Source organism: Drosophila melanogaster, chromosome 3L (genome assembly GCF_000001215.4).
Source record: "Drosophila melanogaster chromosome 3L".
NCBI lineage: Eukaryota > Metazoa > Arthropoda > Insecta > Diptera > Drosophilidae > Drosophila > Drosophila melanogaster.
Window position 1 is genome coordinate 4,783,389 of NT_037436.4, and position 17,564 is coordinate 4,800,952.

The 17,564-nt window shown below is 45.1% G+C and overlaps 1 protein-coding gene and 2 long non-coding RNA genes across 4 annotated transcripts in view; 2 read left to right on the forward strand and 1 right to left on the reverse strand.

Annotated features, from left to right (window-relative positions):
* Window positions 1-12,865, forward strand: part of RhoGEF64C (Rho guanine nucleotide exchange factor at 64C) — a 103,471-nt gene extending 90,606 nt beyond the window's left edge. For both annotated transcript variants that reach the window (NM_168102.3, NM_001274496.1), the window contains 4 exons: window positions 5,734-8,765; window positions 8,829-9,224; window positions 10,533-10,760; window positions 12,413-12,865. In NM_168102.3, coding sequence (NP_729032.1) covers window positions 5,734-8,765; window positions 8,829-9,224; window positions 10,533-10,760; window positions 12,413-12,544 — 3,788 coding nt within the window. In that variant the 3' untranslated portion in view covers window positions 12,545-12,865. The remainder of the gene's footprint in view (window positions 1-5,733; window positions 8,766-8,828; window positions 9,225-10,532; window positions 10,761-12,412) is intronic.
* Window positions 9,227-10,329, reverse strand: lncRNA:CR45821 (long non-coding RNA:CR45821). Its single transcript, NR_133171.1, has one exon. It is a non-coding gene; the product is annotated as a long non-coding RNA:CR45821 (long non-coding RNA).
* Window positions 12,866-16,600: 3,735 nt separating the features above from the next.
* Window positions 16,601-16,942, forward strand: lncRNA:CR45740 (long non-coding RNA:CR45740). The gene has a single exon (NR_124786.1). It is a non-coding gene; the product is annotated as a long non-coding RNA:CR45740 (long non-coding RNA).
* The last annotated feature ends 622 nt before the right edge of the window (window positions 16,943-17,564 follow it).

Consider the following 17,564-nt stretch of genomic DNA (forward strand, 5'->3'; position numbering starts at 1 on the left):
CCTGCTCCCATTTCATTCGTTAAAGTTCAAATTTCCGACCTGAATTTCCCCCTGCAAACGCGCCGTTAAAACTTACTACCTTAAAGTGCGTAATGAAGCCCTGTGCTTGAGTAATTCAAGTTTCCTGGTTGCCAAAATGTTTTATTCTCCTTTCAATTCCACGAAATTTAGCTTGCATTTTGCACATTCACCAAGTTCGGGCATCCTGCAGCAGGACTGCTGCTCCTGTTTTGCAGTTTCCTTTTGTTTTGCCTTAGCTTTTTTAGCAAAAATTATCGTAAAAGAATTTTACCTGAGCTACGTGACTGCTGAACTTAATATCCGTTTGTCATAAGCGCTTCTAATGCTCGCCGAGTGGTACACACGTATATGGCCATGAACGTACATGTATAGGTACATCCTTGCACTTAGCTGGCACACACACACACCTGTACTCTTTTGACAGGGGCACGTACAACAGCCTGCCGGATTCGCTGACGGGAAGGGAAATGGGGTGGAGCGGATCCCAAGGACTCCAGATACGATCTCCAGGAAGGAACTGTAAACTTGCTATGCGCTCTATGGCAAAACAAAAGCCAGCGACATTTTCAGCTAAATTAAGTATTTTTAGTATTTTTAGAACTTGTCTGCCAGTTGTGTCCTGCGCTGTTTTCTGATTCTACAGAGAAAAAAATTCTTACATTCAAAATTTATGTTATCAGATTTTATTAAAGATAGATTATTATAGCATAAGGAACATAAGGTGACATGCACTTTTAATAAAATAAATGTGTTATGGTTCTTTATAGTATATTTAATAACTAGTATGAATATGACTATTTTTTCTCCGTGTTTCGCACTCGATTTCTTCTCACTTTTTGCAGTTCGCTGCTGTTTTTGTTGTCTGCCAATGCATGCGAAAACTTCGCAAGTAGATTTTTGAAAGGTTTCTGGATGCGGAGTGGCGCTTTAATTGCATTTCGTTGCGTTGCCTTCGTTGCCGGCGTCTTGTTGACCCGGCTATCCAGCTCGCTGCTCCTTTCCTACCTATTCTGGTTGGACTCCTTTAAATAATGCAGCGCATTCTCCGAACTGCAGGTGGATGCGCTACGCCTCTAAAACGCTGGCCATAAAAACGTCCCTCTACACAGATATATAGTATATTTACTCGCCTTGCTCAATTTTTATGTCATAAAAGCACCGAGACTGCCATTAAAGAAAAGTGTAGCACGCTTCTTGGCGCAGAAATGGCCACGGAGATTTTTTCCTCGAACAACTCGCGAGCAGCAAGAAATTTTCCAACACATTTGGCAGCCGAATGGGGTTTGAGTAGTATATATATATATATATCTTGGGAATCGGTTTGTTTTGTTTCGCCTGCTGGCCCTTTCGCCACAGTCATTTTCATTTTCGTTTTCATTCTGCCCTCGCTGCCATCGCTGTTGTCCTTGGGCAAATAATTTCACTGATAAAGGATTTTCAACGCATCTTATGCTCGCTGTTTGCACTTTCGCAATATGTTTGCCGGCAGTTTGTTTTTTCTCACTGGCCAAGAAATATATAATATGAACATCCACAAACAGTTGCAATTGAATTAATAGCTCTGGAATTCATTATTGGCAGCTGTTTAAGTAATATAATATTTCTGGAATTTGCTGCCAAAGAAAAGAGTGCCCCTAGCGCTGAAATAAACTTGTTTTACAAGAAGATTATTCTACAAATGCATCCAAGTTAAGAAATGTTTAGCTTATTATATGTATCCACAGAATTTTCTTAATTAAAGAAGTCGATTTTGATTTTTCCCTAGCTTAAAATAATTATATCTACTTCTATTCTTCTGATTCACATTGTATGCGCCTGAAAAGGAGTCTCAAGATGCGCCTGTAAGTAGTTTACGCGCATTTATAAAGACGAAGTAGTAGAGGCAAAAGACGAAGCAGGAGTCTTGGGAAAACCTGCCAAGACAAAGGAGTCAGGGATTTGGCTGGACTCGATGCCAGGACAAGGAAATGAATGTTTCGCAGGCCGGCGAAACGTGCAACTGCAACAACAAAAGTAGCAGCTGTAGTAAATGTTGTTGCTGCCACTACCTCTTGCTGCACTTTGTTTGCCCCCCATTTTTGTTGCAACTGCAATTGTTGCTGCTGCTCAATGGGCATTGTTTGGTCGTTTCACAACCAAAATGAAAGTCAAATCAACTCGTGCATTTCTAATGCGAATTTATATGTTTCAACCCGGCGCTGCCATCAAAATAGCAACTGCTTTCTGACATGTCCGGCTAGTAAAATTTGTGCCCTTATTGAAATGAGCCAAAATGTACACAATGTTTGCTGTGGACCCAATAATGTTGCAGTTGTAAACGGGCCAAGATGCACTGGCAAAAATACTAGCATTCATTACATCTGATGTTGTAGTATGTATGTATGTACCAAACTTATCATTCTAGCTACACAATATTAAATATTTTATAGCTATGTAAAATACCATATTTGTGAATACAAATTGTGCTAATATTCAGAAATGCTAAATCCCATTGTCTTGGTGCAATTTTTTGCTCAATGTGAAGCTGGGGATCGAAATCGCAATTGCAATCGAAATCCGTGTACGTTTACGTATCTCAATCCCTGCTCAGCCACTATAATTTCTTTCTTGCAGCTTTTCCCGCTTTTCCGGGCCCTCGGAGTCCGAGTTTCCTCGGCAGATTGCCAGACTCCCTCGGAGTCTCGAGTCAGTTTGTCAGCTTGTCAGCACATCGGAGGAGTGCCTGGGAAAATGGGAAAGCTCACATAGCCACGGCCATGGCTTGCTTTTTCTTACTCATTTATTTTGATTTGTTTACCATTGCGATTTATATTTCTTCGTCTCGCTCAGCAGAATGGCTTGAAGGGAATGGTGAAGGGCAGGGGTATGGAGTTGGGGAAAGCGTGCAGAGCAATAAAATTAAGCTCGGATTTATTGACCCATTTCAGTTTGACTTGCTGCCATTTCCCTTAACCCCCCCCCCCCTTTCGGCACTCTTTGTTATGCATGGCAACTAAATTAAAATGTTTTTACTAATCCCGACAAGTTACTCTTTTAATTACTTTTTCTTCTCAAATGAACAAAGCCGCATGGGGCAAAAGGATTCACCATCCCCAAGGACTTTGAGTCGTACGATTTGCAATCACCCAATTTCACTTTGTTTACATTTTGACAGTTTCGATTTTTATTTAATTTGTAAACTAACCGAGAAAGCCAGAAACCTATTCTGAACAAAAATTGACCCAACTTAAGAGTGGATTTTGAATTTAACAATATTTTTACCCACTTGACTTGGCTAATTGCATACTGTAACGAAATTAAGTTCGAGAGATGCGCAGCTCTGGCGTATTTGCTTTGTTTAAGCTATCTTTGTGTATTTTGTTTTATTTAGTTATTTTTTTTTTTGTTTGGATATTTTCCAAAATGTACCTAGACGAAAGGCAATTAAATAAATGAAGGCTTTTGCATGCGCTTGGCTTGTCAAATTTGGGATTTATTTGCTCCTCCTTTAGTGGCTCTTTGTCGGGAGCGTATTACAAGCAGCCGAGCATCGCATCCAACTACAAAAGGCGTTAATTAAATATTTTGGCTCAAAGGCAAGACGGCAACCAATTACAATGGTCGACAATTGCGCGACTTCGCAACGACAATAGTAGTGTGATGCTCAACAAAAACCTCGTTAAGTGGCAGACCAAAAAGAACAACTAGTAGCTACAGTTAGCACAAATTTGTTAATCAATAGTCATAGGAATTATAAAGTGGTTTGTTCAACTGTAGCAATGTGTGCAAGCATTACTATGCACCTGTTCAACTTTTTAATAAAATAAAGTAATTTTAATATATAAATATATAACTATAAACTGTTTCCAGTGCATAACGGCTTGAGGGGAGTTCACTGACAAGTGTTGAATGCCAACCGAGCAACCTTTTTCACACAGGACCACTCGAGCTATATCCACCCGATCCCAATCCACTTGCCATTGTTGCTGTTTTGCAAGGCAAACTATTTGGAATAAAGGGGCTAATGCGATTAGCAAATCGATGGGTTGTCGATTGAAATTCAAGTGGCTGTCGCAATTAATTAATTTCATTGTTCGCAGGAGCGAGTTTCCTGCTCGCGGCGATGAGCTGGCAGGTGTTTATTCGATCCCCATTTGGGTTCAGAGTGCACCGACTGAGCTCCTCGAATCTCAAATCCCCAAGCCGATGACACTCATTAACATAAAACGCAAAAGGTGGCCGCAACCCATAAAGCCAGATCTCTTTTCGCACTCATTAAAGCGACGTTGGTTTTTTTGTGTTTCGGGTTCACTGTCCGGATGTCTTATCTTCTGCTTTTTTTTTTTTGAGGGAGGGGATGCGGTATTTCGTTGGGTTATCAACCCATTTTAATGCTGACGTCAGCAGCGGCACTCAAATTTCGGGGCGACACACGTAAACCCTTTTCGCTTTAAATGTAATCTATTATCTTAATTCCAACACAAATTGTTTGCATCCAGCCACGTCCGCGTCTTGGTCGCGGTGGCATTCGTCCTTGTGCGGGCTCTTAACCCGGCAAACGAAAATAAAAGCCCATTTACAAGCCCAATGCCACAGTCAAGGACTTGAGCTTGAGCCTGAGCCGGCTGGCAATTCAAATGCCAGGACACGAGGACATGGCAAGCGCTGAAAAGCAAAGCTTATCGGCCGCAACGTAAATCACCCAATTTACCATAAATAAAGATACGTACATATTGTCAGCCGTTTTTGGGGGGCCCTAGTGGTTGGCTTTTCGGTGGTCTTGGGTGGTTACGGGTGGCATGTGGGTGGCGATGCGGACTGCAACCACAAGCGTGGCCACCGTCAGAAACCAAAAACCAAAAGAGCCGAAACAAAACACCTTATCGCGGACAGGCACATCTTTAAGTGGCTGTCAACGGAAGTGGTGAGTGTGGGTGGTGGTGTCGCCACAAGGATTGGGTTGCGTGGGTGGTGCCATGATAGTGCGACAAGGACCAGGGCAACTACACCATTTGGCCGAACATAAATCTGCATGAACTGAAGCGAGTGAACAAGTGAAGGTGCTGCCGGGGAGATAAATACATAAATAGCCATTCAGTCGATGGCAAAGAATTTCCCGAATTACGAGCTATAATAGCTTAAGTGCTGCATAAATAAACGCAAATAACAATAAGCTAAATTTCTTAGGAAATCGCAAATCTCAAATTGACAATAATGAAAACTTCAAGTAACTCCTTTCGTTGAAAGCTTACTGGCAATGCGAAAGATTTAAAGGGCTTTGCTGATTTTAAATCTTTAAAAGCTAAATTATTTTAAGTTAAGTTTAAGCATATAATATTCTATCCATTAAATCAATTTTATAATTGAATTTAATATTTTATTTAACTCGAACTGTTTCGGTTATTACTAAAAGACTTAACCAAGAAAACATCCAAATCTGGCTATAAGCTCATACTGATGCCAACTCTGGGGCACTCGTTGTCTACCGCATTTGATCCAAGCCAAATCCCCTTTGGCTCTTGGCTATTACTCTCATGATCAGGCACCAGTTGGATGGGAATGTGGCCGTGGGTGGGGCGACGTGGATGTGGCTGTGGAATTGGGAGGCCACTCCGCATCTTGGCCAGGGCTTGCCAGTCTTAGATTTACTTTACAAAAGCAACATTTTGCCAGTTGCGACACGCCACTCACCAGTGTCACCATCTAACCGGCTTGCCATCTACTCTTTTGCAGGCACATCAAATGGAGTGGGAGGAGCAGGACTAGGACCAGGACCAGCAGGGGTATCTGGAGAAGAAGCACCAGCAACAGCAGCGGCAACAGCAGCAGCAACCCAAAAGACGACAGCAGCAAATCGCGATTATGACGATGATGACGAGCACAACGACAAGGATGAGAGTCACGACAACAAACCCAACGACTTGGCTGAAAGGGAACAGGACAGAGAGGGGGATAAGGAGCAGGGTCGGGCTGGTGAGCTGGGGATTTCGAGGCAGGAGAAGAAGGATGCTGGTGGAAAGCCTGCGGCAAGTCAAAAGCGTGCAGCACAAACGACACAATCGCGAAATCCCATCAGACGGGCGCACAGTGAACGGCATTTGTCGACCGCGCCCCTGGCCGCCCACGGCCACGCCTCCTCCGCCTGCGCCGCTGGTAGAAACTGCCACTCCATCCCGATGACTCCGCCAGCTAGTGGGCCACAGAATGTCATTTTAAATTTTAAGGACACAATGGCGCTGCGCATAAAAAGCAACCGCAGCGACTCGAGAGATTTATTTCAAAGGCGGCCCACGGAGCCACCGCCACCTCCGCCTCCCAAAGGAGCAGGCAAAGGATTAGAGCCGCTGCCACATGAAATCAATAAGTCGCCTCTATCGCCCCAAAGGACGGTGGTGCGGGTAGCTCCGTTCAAGCCGCAGCAGCAGCAGGTGGGTGGTAGTGGTGATGGCTTCACCCACGAGGTGCATCGCCTCAAGATCTCCCACAGCGAGGAGGATGCGGATTTGGGCGTGGAGCTCCGCCGCAGGCCCAATCTATTCCTTTCGTCACCCGGCGAAGAGGATGCGGCTCCCAAGAAGACCTCCATTCTGATTAGCGGCGATGATTGCTACTCCACGATGAACCTAAGTGCAAATGCCGCACAGCCGCTGTACCAATCCTCCGTGGTGGTGAATAGCCACTCGGCCACGAGTGTTTGCATAAGCGTTAGCAGTGCTGAGGAGCAGGAGCAGGAACTGAATCAATTGAACACGCTGCGCAGCCAGCAGATGGGAATGGGCATAGCCATTATACCAATTCGAGGAGCCAGCGAGGTGAACCTTCAGAGATCGGTCTCCTGCATCTCCTCCACTTCGAGTAGCTCCACCTCCAGCAGCAGCAGCTCCAGTGGCCGGGGAAGAACCCTTATTCGCTTGGATTACGATAGGGAAAGGAAGGGATCTGCCACCAGTAGTACTCCCATCAACACGCCCCCTGTCATAAGTTCCACACCAGCTACACCACCGCCCACGGACTTGCCAATTGAAAACGCAAATCCCCTGGTTCCCCACGAGACGGAGCTCTTGAAGATTCTTCGCAATCCCGTGGAGGCAGTGAAACTTAACCTGGTACCACATGTGTGTGGCTTGCGAGCTCCTACTCGTGAAAGTGGGAAATCCAAGAAAATTCAGGAAGAGGAAGTGTCAGGGACACCCGTCAAGGATCCCGGTTTCATAGCCAAGCTCCTGCAGGATCCGATGCTGGGTCAGGTGGCGGAGGGACTGGAGACCGAGACTGTGGCGGAACTTATTGAGAACTCACTGCAGAGACTACAGCAAGCCCGCAGGGGAATCGACATGAGCGGCACCAAAGACCATGACGACATGAATCGCCTGATCAGCGCCTCGCTACAGCGCATCCGCCTGGAGAGACAGCCGGCGACACCTGGAATTAGTGCAACCAAAGAGGAGGACCGCCTGTCCAATCGGGGCAGCATCAGTTCCGCCAACAGCTTTGCCTCTGCCCACAACTACGAGCTCTTCGATTTCGATGGCGGAGCTGGTGGCAATGAGTCTGATTGCTATCAGAGCTGCTCCAGCGAACTGACTGCCTCGGGTATCTTGGAGGAGGATTCAGTAAGTCCTATTAAAGATCCTGAAACTGAACTGGATGCAGCCACGCGTGCCAAGTTCTATCAGCTCTTGGTGGATGCAACTCTGGCGGAGATCGAGCACTCAACGCACATGGATCAAACTTTGGGAACTGACAGTGAACATCACTACGAGTCGATTCGGCACAGTGGAGATCCCATTTACGAGGAAATCCATGAGGTTCCACCGCCCCTGCCACTATCAGCTCCACCTCTCAATGACGCAGAGCTGGAAAAGAAGGCTGCTCGATCCATTTTCGAGGGTGCCTCTAAGTACGATATCCTATCTTATTTGGTGGATGCCAAGGAGCGGGGTTTGGCCCGGGAAGAAAGCTTTGATTATGGTAACAATCCGAAGATTATAGAGGAAGAAGCTGCTGATACCCTAAGTGACTTGGATAAGCGGCAGGCGGAGGAGCGGGAGAGGGATAGGGACAGTGGACAGAGCAGCATGAGTTCCTTATCGCCACCACCCCACAATTTTATATGTGGTGGAGCAGGAAAGTCATCTGGGAGCGATGTAGAACGGCAGGACTCAGGAGTTGGCTCGGAAACAAGTAAGACATCCCGCAGCAAGTACCAGGCCACTCCCACTGTACTCCACTTGTGCGAGGATTGCGATGGAGCCGTGGAAATGCAGGTGGGCGATAATGGAATCCTCTATGCCCCACTGGTCTGCAGGAAGTGCGGCAAGAAGCGCGTGGAGCGCAAGGAGATCATTACGGAGATCGTGGAGACGGAGGAAAAGTACGGCAGGGATCTGCAGATCATACTGGAGGAGTTCTGCCACCCCATGCTGGTGGCCGGCCTGCTCACCCAGGAGCAGCTCTCTGCGATCTTCCTGAATACGGAAGATCTGCTCGAGAACAACCAGACGCTGGCCGAGCGCATGCGCGACGCCCTGGACATGTCCCTGGAGCAGGGCGACGACGACCTGCTGACGGTGAACATAGGGCGCATCTTTCTCGACTTCACCCAGATGCTGCACGCCTTCGAGAGCTACTGCGTCCGCCAGGCGGGCGCTAGTCTGCTGCTGGCCAATCTCGAGAAGGAGAAGGAGCTGCTGCGCATCTTCCTCAAAGTCTCGCAGATGGAGAACGCCGTGCTGCGGCGCATGAATCTCAACTCGTTTTTGATGGTAAGTCCCTTTAAAACAACTCCAAGGTGTCCAATTTAAAAGCTTAACCCCCTTTTGTACTAGGTTCCCGTTCAGCGCGTTACGAAGTATCCCCTTTTACTGGCCCGTCTTTACAAGGTCACACCCTCCCACCTCGAAGGTCGTGAACTGCTGAAGCAAGCCCAGGAGAAGATCGAGCTGCATCTAAACCATATCAACCAGGAGGCCAAGGATGTGCCTACCAAGCTTTGGCGCCGCATCAGCTCATCCAGTCCGAACAGACGGGCATCCTGCGAGATCGACATGATCAACATCAAGTTGCGCAAAATGGCCATCGATGTTTTGGAGTGGAATCACGACGAAGTGCGATTCGCCATGGAAGGGCGCCTCCTGTACACTCAGCCCACGGACAGCAATTGGAAGAAGGCCCGCACCATCAAGTTGACCCCGGTCAATGCACTTTTGGTTACGAATGGCAAGGTAAGTGGAGGAGCTTACATATATATTTTTAACAGGTTACAAAAAGCCTTAGAAGCATATCTTAAATTAGTATACAGACTCTTTTTTCTTGGCTTGACTTTTTCTACCTTGCTCCTTTTTTTTTGCTCGGTTGAGCTGCTCTTGAAGCGCCTCCTTCAGGTCCTTTCCCCTGTTTTCCGCTCCTATTCCTCCGCCCGTCTGGGCCACATTTGACAGGCATCAAGAACGTTGGCTGTTTGACACGGGCCAAGATGGCAAAAGGCGCTTGCTATTGCGATGGCGATGGCGATGCCAAGGCAATTAGCGAGAAACGCCATCCAGTTGCCTCCATGCGGCGGCAGCTGTCCGGAGCTGTCTCGGCTTTTCCGGCTGCCATGGCAACACTTTTCCGTGCAAAAGCGATAAGAGATTTCAACAAATCAGAGCCGGGCCCATTGAACCGGCACCGCATCCACATCCACATTCACATTCTGGCTTTTTCTCAAAATGAAAATTGCTTATCCCAGCAACTATCTCGGGTCCAAAAAACAAAACGGTTTTAGCTAGGAAAATGGAAAAAAATGCGAGGGAAAGTGGCATCCTGCCAGGGGTTTTCGTATCGGAGGCGTAATCGTATGGCATACGGACGCAGTGCGTATGTCACAAGTTTTGTTTGGTTTTTCTGCTCCGATCGGGGTTTTTTATGTCCTCCGAGCGCCCTGCTCTAAATTTCTGGCCCGTCCTCGACCGCCGACAATTGCTCAATTCCAGACCGGACACCAACTACTAGTTCGTTGGACTGTTCCCTTTACGTTTTTCCGAGCGCTGCTCCTGTGGCTCCAGTTGCTCCTTGGTGCCGCTTCCTGCGGCAGTTTCTCGGGCTGACACGCTTTGTGCGTCTTTATCTAGGATAGTCCAAAGTGCACTGGAAAAAATCACATTAGCTTACTTTACAGTACACTTAAAGTTTATATTTTCAGTATCTTATTTATTCAGTATCCATCTCATCTTTTTTTTACGATAAATTTAAGGAAATTTATATTAAGTTTGTAATAAGGTTTTTGCTGAATCTAAATCTCATTTCAAAACCTTTTCCCCAAAATTTCGAGATTGAAGACTACAATTTATTCTCTGCTCACTTTTAGATGTAATTTTGTTTAGTTTCGTTTTACACAATTTACAATTTTTTTTCATATTCTTCTGTCTTTTCCATTGTCGCCGCTTTTGGTCCCTTTTTTTGTGGCACCACAACCAACACCCCCGCCATTGATGACAACTAAAACTGAAACAACGACAACCATACAACTACAACAACAACAAAAACAACAGCCAAGTGCCAATTACAGGGCAGAGAAGGCCATGTCGGAAAAACTGAATTTCCCGAAGCACACGGGCATCCGCGAGGCCTCCTTGCTGCTGGTGAAGGAAAAATGCGGACGGTACACGCTGATCCGGGAGCCGCTCTATCTGGACAGATGTGTCGTGTGCAGCGAAGCGGATTGGGATGATTATTTCGAAGTGCAGGAAATTTCATCGAAGGACACATTCATATTCAAAGTGAGTACGAGCCAAAGTATCGGTATCGCCAGCAGCAAGTGGTCCTTTGTTTTCCACTCCAACTGGCCAGGCCAATTCAGCCCATGGTCCACAGGTCCGTATTCCGTAGTTCTGTTCCCATTGAGTTGGCTTTTGAATTAGTGAGCAACTGGCTTTTGACTGCACAACGCCCTGTGTCTGGGCTTCGTTAGTTGCCAGCTTAGTGTGGGAATGATAGTTGGTGTTTTTTCAACCTAACCGAACAGTGTGGTTAATAGAGCAACGCAACAGGGAAAGTTAACTAACCTCGAAATGATGTACACCACAGCGTATGTTGCATGTTGGCCCAAAAGGACACTACCAAACATTTGGGGGTATCTCGAAATTTAATAAATTGATTAAGTAACACCATTTTTCAGTAGGATGATGATTTTTCTTGCTCTTAATCCTTTTTGTAGGTGCCTACGTAACCAGTCGGCTTAGAATTTCGGCAAAGAGCTTCTTGATTTGAAACATTTTCCTTCCAAATGTATCATTGGGTAACAGGTTTATAGGTTAGAAAGCAAATTTCGAGAAATGCAAAGCAATACACGGCATCATTCAGTTTAAAATGCTTCCTGCAACATCATCTTGGAATGTAATAAAAGTCACCCCTGCATAGATTCTCCATTCACACTCGCATGCTCATAACCTTTTCTAGGGGGGCAAACAAAATTCCTTGAGTATGGAAAAGAGCAAGGAAAAAGAAGGCTCCAGTACAATGAAGAGTTTACCTTTTGCTGGGGAAAGTAAAGAAATTTTAATAACAGACAGAGCGCAAAAAGCGTATGCAAAAATCCATTTCAAATCTTTGCCCGTCTAATGCTTGTAGCATCATCCGACCAGCCATCCAGATTTTAGTCATGCAAATTTCCATTTTTTTCTTCCTTTTTTTTTGTAGCTTAGGCTAAACAAGTTAGTAGGAGCGGGGCTGGGAGGTAGAGGGTCCTGGCCCGCAGGCGGAGATCCTTTCAGAAGCGCTCAGGCAGCGCACGTAGAGCGGCTGCCAAAATGAATGACATTTATTGAAATACGTTATATAAAGAATGAAGCAAAAACGCACGGGAGCGCAACAAAATGGCTGCGTGAATGCCGCGACGGGCGAAAAGGGGCGAAATGGAGACAGCCAGACTTTGGGACAGTGCCACACAGACAGATTTGGTAGCGCATACACGTTGCAAAATAATGTACTACTTGATTTAACACTAATACATTTAAAACAATAAAAAATGGAAGAACTATCTCTGCACTAGGCATCCTTCCATCTGATACATTTATTGTCAAGTATTTGGTTTATTTTCGAAATTTTATCATTGATTTATAATTTAGGGATAAAACGATTGTATTTACGGTAATAATATTTGCAGTGTTTCTAGAACCTACACTAAGGCATAGGCTGTTGGGGGCCAGCGGCGCATAAATTGAAACGTTTAGTTCCGGCCAACTGAGCGGCTGACAAGCGGCCACCCAATCACCCATACACACACACACTTGTGCGTACACGCACTCCACGGGTCCTGTCAGAACGACATCCTTGCTGGGGAAGTGGGATTGGTGCTGGGGTCGTAGGTCGCGGCCCAGTCAATCAAAAGCATACGTCTAACGGATTTACACTCCGCTTTATTTATTCGCAGGCGGAGGACGGCGTAAGGACGAAACAGTGGTACACACAGCTGCAGTACCACGCCCAGGGCATGGGGGCGTGGCGAAAGAGGCGTAACGCCCTGGCCAACATCATGATCAACGGAATGCTGGCGCGGAGCTAGCCCAATCCCAAAATTTCCAGCTTGAAGCAGCCAGCCGTCTATCTGGCAAACGATTAGATGACAAAGGACATAAAACTCAACAATTGGTTATGCATTTAATGTGTATTTATGCGCTATTAACCAACGAGCAATTTGGTTTCGTAATTATAATTTAAGTGATATACAATTGAATCGAGCACGCATAACGCTAGTTAGTGTTTACATAATACGTATACCTATATCTATTATCTATACCAATACCACTACTTATACTATGCATAACCATACGTACACACGAATACCCTGAACACAATGCAATAAAATACCATACACTAATTAAACACTTCAAATTGCGTAATAATTGAGAGGCTATTTGTTTCTGGACTTGCGTCATAAATCCTGCTTGCGGCATGTCTATTGAATCCACCTGGCGAGTCGAGGCGTTGCGAGGCGCCTCGATAAATCTCACAGAGCTGAATTATTTTTAAATTTAGCACCCAAGATTTATGGGGCATAGGGAAATTATGCAGGGCATCGAAGCACGCACGTGGCCCAGACTAAAGCCCAAAACAATCAGAATCACTGCCGAAAAGTGCTTGGCCCAAACCATAAAGAATGGTAAATATTTTCGGTATTACAAAAGCAACCGTAAAGAGTGTGCGACGGAGTTGATTAAACCATTTTAAACCCATGAACTCATATTTGGCCAACAATAAAAACACTCAAGTGGCAAGGGCTCCGGCTTTATTATTTGTTTAATTACACAAACAACTGGGCAGATTATTATGGTTAAACACGAAACGGTAATTGTTATGACCAGCAATTGCTGCGACAATTGTAATGGGCAAAAACGAATATAAATATGTGAACTGGCTTTGGTTGTTGAGCGAGCACTGTGTATCTATAACTGCGGTAACCGCTGGGTTAGAGCCTAATCTATTGATATATTTTGCTAATGGATTTTCGAATTATATTCAGTATTCATACACGTAAAAAAATGAATATATTTAAATTTAATTACTGCTTTATGGTGTTGTGAAAAATAGCCATGCCAACAATCAGATACTAAGATAAATAGCTATGCATTCTAACTTCAAACTTCAAGCTCCTTTTCGTTTAGTGTAGCACACATTTCTGGGCAGTGCAAAGTTCTTGTTATTAACTTTTCATTACTTTATTAGGGCAAAGAATTTCATTATAACCACAGCTATCTAGATTCCAATTCCAGGCATTCAACATGCCAAATGTTTAATAGAAACACTCGAACTCGTCCATTTTCCCTTTTCCCTGTGGTTAACCCACATAAACAACAACACTGCGGACACGTTGATATTAGTTCGGTTGAGGCAATGGGAAAATTATTTCCAGACTCGCCTGCGGCGCATCAAAGCCTTTGATGGCTTCCGTTGTAAATTATACTAATACGCCACGTAAACAAGTTCCAAATCCTTAAAGCTCCGCAAGAAGGCAAAACTAGGGAAAATTGAAAAATGACGGTCTCAGGAAAATATTGTAGCCACTGCCTGGAAAAGCAACAGCAAAAGCAAAGCCAAAGGGAAACTGCATGCTGAGCGCAATTATGCTGGACAAACATTTACCAGTCAGGCGAAGCACCCACGACTGATGCACAGAGAAAAAATTTGGCGACCTGATAAATAATCAATATTTTATGAAAATTTATAAGGAAATTAGGCATTAATTATTGTACAAGAAAATATCTAGACGCATTCGTGTCTCACATTTTCATAGCTTGGATGTTTGGTACTAAAGTGTTGTAAAAAATGTTCAAACATTTGTTTTACTTCGAAAGTAATTTCTCTCAGTGCCCCGCAAACGACTGGTGGCAGGTGGAAATGGGCTTGGAGGTCGGTACTTAGCATGCACCTTGGCACACACACTCCAAGCCCATCCGATGGCACTACTTTCAGTGTTCAGCTTCGCTGCTTGCCAAACACAGACAGAGTCAGAGTCAGAGACTCGTGGATTCGAAGGTTCGAGGGTTCCAGGGATCAGGGATTCAGGGATGCAGGGACTATGGCCCAAGTCAGCTGGAGATGTTGACTAGGTCGTGAACGTGTTATAACAATAGGGTGTCGCGATGGGAGGTATGGATGCTGCACCAACCAGCGACTAACACTAACGAGCAGTTAAACAAGCTTAAGATTTGCCGACGCAAATAAAAACACAGCCGGAGAACTGGTGTGGCCGGGCCACCCAGTCGAGCCTCCCAGCCCGGCAAGGCCACCGCCAATCCCGCCCAGAAATTGCTGCCAAGCGGAACAGAGCGGAGCGGAAGTAAGGATCGGCTTGCAATAACATAACCAAGGCACGTAGCACAAACAAGGTACATTATATTGTATAAGCAGACTTCATTACGGTATTTAAACAGAATATCCACAAATTCTGACAGCCCAACTGGGCACCGTGGATCGAAAGCCCAAAATTAAAGCAGGATATTCAGTATTTGGTGTTTAGTTCGAGGCTTCCCTGAAAAAGGAAACCAAAACTGAATTATCCGTATGCTCGAACAATACGCACAACCCACGCTGAATTCATATCCATTTTGAACAGAAATGTACATTCAATAACTATTCGGATATCCATGGAATGGAGTGGGTTCAAAAAGAAAAAAAAAACATTTAAAAGTGTTATTTTACGTTTCTTTTGCCTGTGTAATTGCTTTGCGGTTGGAAAATTCAGCAGTTTTTCGTTGCAGGCCTCATAAATCGAATAATATGCTTTCATAAATTCAATATTATTGCTTCATAATTTCGGGTTCGATAATTAAAACTTTGCAGCAACTGCGTGCGAAAATTGTGCCTTTACAGTTCGCATTCAATATCAAATTAAAATAGAAAGCCCGTAAGTGGCAATGTTATTGGAAAACTTGCCAAACTTGCAAACATTTTGGCAGCGAAACTTTTGCATTTCACCCATGGTGCTTGAGGGCGTGCCAAGATCCACATACCCACATCAAAAGTCAAATTGTGAGCAGTCGAGCGAGGAGTGGAACTATCTAGAGGACCGCAAGTCGTTCCAGGTTCGAAAGTCTTGTAAAAAATGCATCACGTACTGCGAAGGTTGGCGTCAGACTCCTGATTCCCGATTCCCGATGCCTGATGCCTGATGCCTGGCAATGTGATTAGACCCCAGGCACACTGAATGCACAAACTTTTCCGGAGGAGAGCGAAGGCGTGCGGGAGCCCACACAGACATCCCCACGACTGCGGCATATGCTGCCTGCGGCCAACAGTACGGATGGGCAATAAAAATTTGTCGCCAGGCCAATAAATGTAGACCATATCCAAAAGCCAAGAAGCCACGACGCGGAAAAACTAACCGACAAAAAATGCACAACCATTTCATTGCTGTATTTAAAATGCCGCAAAACTTGCCAACCACGAGACCCCAAAAAATGGGGACACAATGGAAGGCCAGGTGAGACAAGGTGACTCCTGGTCGGGCTTCCCTCCTTTTCTGTGCTCCTGTTTTGGCTGTGCGCAAACAGATTTGAAGTAATAAAAAATTGAAATTAAAAGTTCCACTTCAGTTGACCACTTGACCACTTGGTCACAGCGAATGGCGACACAGTTTTCACACGAAATAGGTCGTAAAAATTATGAGAAAATCCGCGAATAAAGGTGAACGGCGATAACTGCCAGAGATGCCCGCTATTTCGGACCATTTTTTACTGTGACCTTATAGCGATTTTATTTTTTGATTATGTAATTGAATAAGGTGAAATGGAAAATGCGAAAACAATTGTCTGTTATTAGAGTTCCCAGTTAGTTGTATATGTGGATTGGATTTTCATAGTCTTTTCTCAACTAACATCTCTGACATCCGTCTAAGGTAAACTTGTTCTAATAAAACCACCTAACCACCCCCTTTATTTTATCCACTTCAGCTGGCTGCTCAATGAGGTCAATGGGCAGGCATTTAATTTCCATAATTTTCATTATTTCGCGCTTAGAGCAAATCAAACAAATCTTTCTGCAGGAACAAAAGAAATTTTAATTGTTCGGCGGCCTTCTCCGTTGCGGTGTGTCAGTGTGTGTAGGCTTGTATATGTGTCTAATCAAAATTGCTATGCACACACATTCAGCATATTTCACACATCGTAGCCGACAGAGAGCACATAAGAATAATGTGCGACACGTTCGGGCATAAACCGAATTAAGTATACGCCGCGTTTGCCGGTCGGAGGACCTAGCCCCGAGTACCAAAGCCCGGAGTCGCACAGCCGGAGTGTCGAAATACCGGACTCCAAGCCGCAAGAACCAACCACACACACACACACACACACACGCACGTAAACACACTTTACGCCAAGTCGCATCTTTATGCGTTGTAGCTGCTCCAAAGTGGCAAGCAAACACCCCACTCCGCCCACAATTTTGCCAACCGACAGCATGTGCTAAATATGTATGAAAAAAATAAAATAGAATAAAAAAAAAAAAAACTAAAAGAAAAGTGTGGCAAAAAGTTTTTGTGCGCACGCCGTGGAAAGGCCAACGTCTAAGTGAATTTGCCATAGTCAAATTTTGTGCGGCTTGCCTTAGGTCAGGTCTACGAACTACGGGTTACCGAATACGGGTTTGCGGACTAAAAAAGACGGACTCAAATTTTGAGAGCAGAAACACAAGTGCCGGTCGCTTTAGCTGCATGAAATTTGCATTCATTCCAGCTCAATTCAAACAATTTCGTCCCGTGGCCTCACAATAAAGTGCCCAATCTCGAAATTATTAAAAATTTCAAATAAATCAAAAATTTGTCCAACCTCCCCGCCTCTGCGCTTCCCCTTATTATTTTTTTTCTGGCAAGCCCCAACCGACAGCAGCTGCCGGCAAACTTCGTGACCGACTGGCACCGAGTTCAGTGTGTCAATCGAACTTTAACCGTCAACCGACGACTTTTCACAGAGAAAAGCGCTGACAAAAGCGCGCGGATGCGCAGTGAGGTGAGTGGATTCGGGAAAGTCTCAAGAGCAAAAGAGTGGTTTTCCTGAGTAGAACTCGAATTCTTCAGGACAAACTCACGT